The sequence below is a fragment of the Cariama cristata genome, unplaced genomic scaffold (assembly GCF_000690535.1).
Source record: "Cariama cristata isolate BGI_N322 unplaced genomic scaffold, ASM69053v1 scaffold34186, whole genome shotgun sequence".
Taxonomy (NCBI): Eukaryota; Metazoa; Chordata; class Aves; order Cariamiformes; family Cariamidae; genus Cariama; species Cariama cristata.
Genome location: NW_009623290.1, coordinates 2177 through 7803, shown reverse-complemented (window position 1 = coordinate 7803; position 5627 = coordinate 2177). Strand labels below are relative to the sequence as shown.

The following is a 5627-nucleotide window of genomic DNA, read 5'->3' as shown; positions in this document are numbered from 1 at the left end:
CTCCCTTCAGAAGTTCGTTGTTGCAGCTGCTTGCACTTAAAAGAACATTCAGTATTTCAGACTAAGCAAGGAACTTTTGCCAATTAGAAGCAATTTTCAACAAATCGTCATGATAAGAGTACCAAAAGCAGAAGTATCAAATGTAAATAACTTGTAAACATCAGTGACATAGTAGCAGATTCAATTTAACAGGAAGGACCACAGAGACAACTCACAATTCAGAAAGAGCCTTTTGTCATGAAGTCTTTATGGCTTGACAGAAAGAAAGTTAAGATTTGTTTTTGAAATGGTTAGTGCAATTTTTTATTTGAGAGGTCGCTATAAGAAGAGTTAAACAGATGAATCCAGTATGATACCTCAGCTTCCAAGTTGGTTTTGAACCTAATCTGAAATATGGCACTGGACTCTTATCTAGAGTCAAGGCATTTGTGATCTCAGAAATAAAGCCACAGCCATTTTCCCCCAGGAGATAGTGGTGGTGGTGGTGTTCTTTAAGGTATAATTTGTATTTCATATAAAACAGAGGAAGGAAAGCTTAGCAACTTAACAGCATCAGAAGTGCAGCTGTGTGCTTGGCCACTACCTCTGCGATCCACACATACAGCTTTGTCTAATACAAAATTCATTTGGAAAAGTGAATGAAAGAAGGAGAAGTAGGGAGCCTCATTGAGGAGATGGGTAATGCAGCATTTGAAAACAGTTCTTTCCTGGAAATTCAGACTCCTGCAAAGTAACCCTGGGCTTTTACACAAGGAGTGGCTACAAACAGTGTATTCCCCAATACTGTCTGAATTCAGATCCTCCTCTCCTGCTATTTCATGCAAAGCAAGAATGAATATCCAAGCTTCCATCCAAAGCAAAAATCCATGTCACTTTCCTTAACCGTGATAACGGTGTTCATGGAGAATTTTTAAGTAGTGTACACCTTCCTAGAATCAGAAGTCAAGCTCCAAGACACTCACCATGTCTTCAGCTTTCATCTGAGTTATCCATTCTCTGATTCAGGAGACACCACACTTTCCTTATACTTATTGCTTTTACAAGCTATATTCATTCCAAGGAGAGCTAGTTCACTAGAGCATCTTTGCTCTTCCCCTTCATTTCTCTTCCAATACGAAGAACTCCCATTAACCCTAATAGGAGTCCACATACCTATGTACAGGACATAATAGACCTTTTAAGGCTATATGGCTGACCAACAGAAACAGAAAAATACATACATGTAACTGAAATTTTCTTCCATTTAGCAAAGGGTACCAAGTTTTAATTGACTCTTCAACCTGTTACCCTTACTTTCTTATATCCACCTTCTCCCCCTACCCCCTTAATGTATGGGGAAGACTGTGCTTCCCTAAGCAAAATAAGAAATAGATCACATCAAGTTTGCTCCATAGACCAAAAGGTAAAAAAAACAAAGGACAAACTGGTTCACAGTTAACTATAAATAAAAGTGCAATAAGTGTTCAAGTAGAGTGTAGAGTTTAAGCAAGCTGTACAACCACATTTGGCATAGTCATCTTTTAAAGGCTCTGCGTGGGTCCCTCCCATTACTGACAGCAGGGGGAAGAGACTGAACACTATTAGCTGGTGCTGGATTTACAGGTCCTCGTCCATTGCCTCTCCCACTACCTGCGTAAGTGTGGCCGTGATTATACGTAAACGGAAATCCACTTGATTCAGGTCCAGTTTGTAAACCATTTCCTAAAAAGACAGAAAAAAGGTTATCACAAGCTCCATGGACTGAAATCACTGCTCCCTTACATAAGTTTAGCAATAGGGAATGCATTGAGTTTGCGGCAACCAGCAAACCCCAAGCACCAGCAGGAAAAGCCCCTCTGGCACTGCCAGACCCCAAACCACAGCTTACCTTTTTCCCCTTCCATCCCTACTCCCCACTCTCAGCTAAAGCAAGAAGGGTCACAGAGCTGCATGCTGATTCTTTGCTCAGAAAGAGACTGGAGTCTCATGAAACTAGACTGGTGCTGTCTCCAGAGAGACAGCAGTGCAGCAGAGGTCAAGGAGAAACCAGCAAAAGAGAAGCAGGCTACACAAGCTCCTTGTGTCATTCCCCACTAGCAAGCACACAGAAATAAAAAGCTGCCTTGTGAAGTTCAGCCACAGAAGCAACTCAGCTAGCACCACATTCTCATGAACTTGAGCCTCATAAGCATCACTGCTCATGTTTTGCTGGTAGGAAGAAGGACAGAGCTGAAGAGGCAGAATGACAGGAAGCATGGGGAGAGAAAGAAGAGACAAAAGGAAATCATGCCATTTAAAGCCCACATAAGCAACAGGAAGAGAAAAAAGAAGTTTCAGAAGATGCACACAAGCTCAGTGAAAACAGCTGTTCACCACCCAAAGCAGAGACACCAAGGAAGTACCTACACACTAACTGGACTGAAAGCCTACTCGCCTTACCCTGGCACTGGGGAAAGACTGGCCTGAAAGCACGGCCCTTCTTTGCTCAGAATAATTTATTTTCAAGGGAACAGAAAAGGCTCATAAGAGAAGTAAAATAAGAGAAATGAAAATTATGTTGCTAAAGAGGAAGCAGACAGTCACTGAATTGAAGTGACACAGAGCTTTTTAACAGCAAGTTATAGAATCAGTTTGCTGTCATCCACCAGCAGGGCTTAGCTATACACTAAGTACTGAGTCTGGGCATCATGTAGGCAGGCCATAACTAAGGTTCCCTTTCAGTTTACACCCACTCAAGTCCTTGAAGCATTTTCTTATTTAAGCTTCAGTGTTTAGATACAGCACAAAATGATCCAGCCAGGTCAATTATTGGAATTCGGATTGCCACCACTTGTTTTGGGGAGCTAACCTGGCAGAAAAGCCATAGTGACTGTCAAGATTAAAGTAAGTAATTTTTAAAGCCAAGGTCTCAGGCAATTTAAAGAACAGAATTTCAAGTGCTGCAAAAAACTTTTTGAAAGCATCAAAACAATTTAGGATTACTCAAATCCCTTCACATGATACAGGCACCTTGAATATTCTGATCACTTCCTCTTTTAGGGGAGAAATCCTGAAACCATTATTCAGGAAATGCTCATGCTTATGTGCTTGCAGGTTCAGGCCCCAGTCTAAAATACTTTTTAGAGCATAGTATGCTTTTGCCCCAGATCAGAGAACCCTTAGCAAGACAAATTTCTTTTTATTCCCATTAAGTGTTTCTCATTCTTTCACTTGCACAAAGTGAAAAAACTTACCCAGTGGCCCGAAAGTACAAGAACCCATAGTACTTGATGCAGAACTATTATTCTGTTCACCCTGTGCCTTCAGAGAAATGTTGGGGGGAGAAAAAAAAAGGACATGGATCAGAGAGAAATGTCACATTTTTACAGAAAGGGGTTGGGTTTTTCTCCTGTGTTCTTATAGTGGCTCCATATGGAATTTATCTGCTACTCTTAATTATTGGCTCATTTTTATCTCTATATCACTTCAAGTCCATTTTTCCAGAAGAGTCACATCTGATCACAGCTGAGTGTGAAATATTCAGAACAAAGAGCACTTCATGCCAGAAGCCTCAGACAAGTTTAACATACCAGTTTGTTCTGCCCGACGTGTTCTGAATTGGGCTCACTGAAGTTTGGCACTTCTGAGTATACCATGCAGAACCTGGGGAGAAATTAGGATTACGAGGAAGTTCTAAAGCCTTTTTTTAACAGAGTTCTGAACTCCACAACTCAAAGAATGTATGTTCTTGACATATCCCATCACCTAGAAGTAATTGAGACCCCGCTGTTCACAGTATCCATAGGTATCAAAAAGGCTCTTTGATCCCTTTACAGGCTTGTGGTGAAGCTCGCACATCTTCCCAGTGAGTGTTTCAGTCAAGCAGAGGCAAGTACACATTTACTCTAGGAGCTAAAATGGCCTAAAGAAAACAAAAGGTGATGAAAGGGCTCCCTTCGCCTCTCTTCCAGCAGCACAGTCTCATCCAGCCCCACTCACAAGGTCACCTGAGGCACAGTCACACAGCCTGCTCCCAGACTGGCATTCTATTAGATCTTTAGGGAAAACTTAAACACTCCCACACACTCCCATGCTATGGAGCACCCCGTTAACATAATAGCACAGAGGAGTCCAAAATAGGGAACGAAATCCAAAGCATCCTTTTCCACTCATGGGGACTATGGAGGAAGAGGCCCACCAACTCACCACGTGGAAATTATGGCAGAAGGGAAGAAAGATTTGGATCATTACGCAGCTTGGAGCAGTTAGGCAGAAGTGAAGCTCCCACCTCCTTCTGGGAGGGACAACCCAGATGCACACTCGCCGCACTCCAGCCTGCTGGAGAGTAAGCCAACTGGATGACACTTCTGAGGCGACAGGTTTACAGTGAAGAAAAACTTACAGGTCATCCCTCACAAAATCCAGCTGAACACTGCGCATTTCTGAACCATCCAAGAAGAGAGGTGGCCACCCCAGAGCCCCACTTCCCTGGTGACTACAAGGCTTCCCACAGCACTTTGTGCAACAGCGGAAGTACTCTTACGGTTAGAAAACGTTGCTATTTTTCCTGTTGCTTGTCAAGTATGTTACTCATGTTTGTTCTTAGTCAGGAGGAGTTGCCACCTCAGTTTGCGGGCAGTTTAAAGGTTTAATGAGGCTTGCTATTGTTTAGACATGATTCACTGGAGTTACCTCTGTCTTCCTTCTTTGCACCACCTGTCTCTCAGACATGATACACGCACAAAGCTTCCACCAAAATAAAGTGGTTAATCAAGCTGAAGCCTAGGTAAGCAGTGCAGATTAAGTCCCTTGTCATTTATACACTTCCTCCCTCTATATAAAACCTAGACCTGTGCCAATGATGGAGACTGATTTTCCTCAACGTTCCTGAAATCCAGAGACAGTCAGAGCTCACTACCACAACAGCATGCGGAAACTCACATCACAGTTGCCTGTACTGTACCTATCCATGACCAATCAACACACTTTTGCTGCCTGAGCTTCCATTTGCTAAGAGTCACCATGTCTCATACTTACCCTGATGCTCTGCTGAGAATAGGACATAACACCGCAAGTATAAAGATGCAATACTTACTCCCCAATTTTATGCAGCTCGCCTCCCCGTCCTGTGTAAAGTGTCAGGCATCCTTTCCACAGAGATGCGTACCTGGCCAAAGAAAGTAGAAGCAAAGCAATCTCTTAGCGAATGAGAAATACCACTGTTGAAAGAGAAAGCAGACGCATGCTATCTTCCAAGAGTTAGTAAGTACTACATATCAGCATGAAGGGACTAAAAAAATTTCCAGGGACCCAAACTTCATTGCACTAAGAGTTTATAGATCCCCATGTTTTAATTCTAGCAAAAGGTACTGGAAGCTCAGCTGACTCCTTTGGCAATTTCAGGTAAGCAGCCCGTTATTTTGAGATTAAATGCTCTTTCCTTGGCTGAAGCAACGCTTATGACTGGTCGTGCAGAGTAAAGGCATTTTGCCAAAAGCAGTATCTGTGTTACCGTTCAGTGACAACTCAGTTCTAGGAGCCAGGGAGAATTACCTTTGTTCTCTGGAGAATACTTCTACTAAATGCATATAATAGTTTGACCATCATGTTCCAAGTGACATATAGAAATGCAATTAAATAATTTTTTGATTGCGGAAGCATTCACTTAC

The 5627-nt window shown here is 42.4% G+C and overlaps 1 protein-coding gene across 1 annotated transcript; it reads right to left on the bottom strand.

Moving 5' to 3' along the window:
• Positions 1 to 1099: 1099 nt before the first annotated feature.
• Positions 1100 to 5125, bottom strand: NABP1 (nucleic acid binding protein 1; the record flags this gene model as incomplete). Its single annotated transcript, XM_009702675.1, has 4 exons — positions 1100 to 1701; positions 3213 to 3279; positions 3549 to 3621; positions 5054 to 5125. Coding segments are annotated over 4 exons (400 nt in total), but the record flags the coding sequence as incomplete, so codon positions are not given.
• Positions 5126 to 5627: the final 502 nt, after the last annotated feature.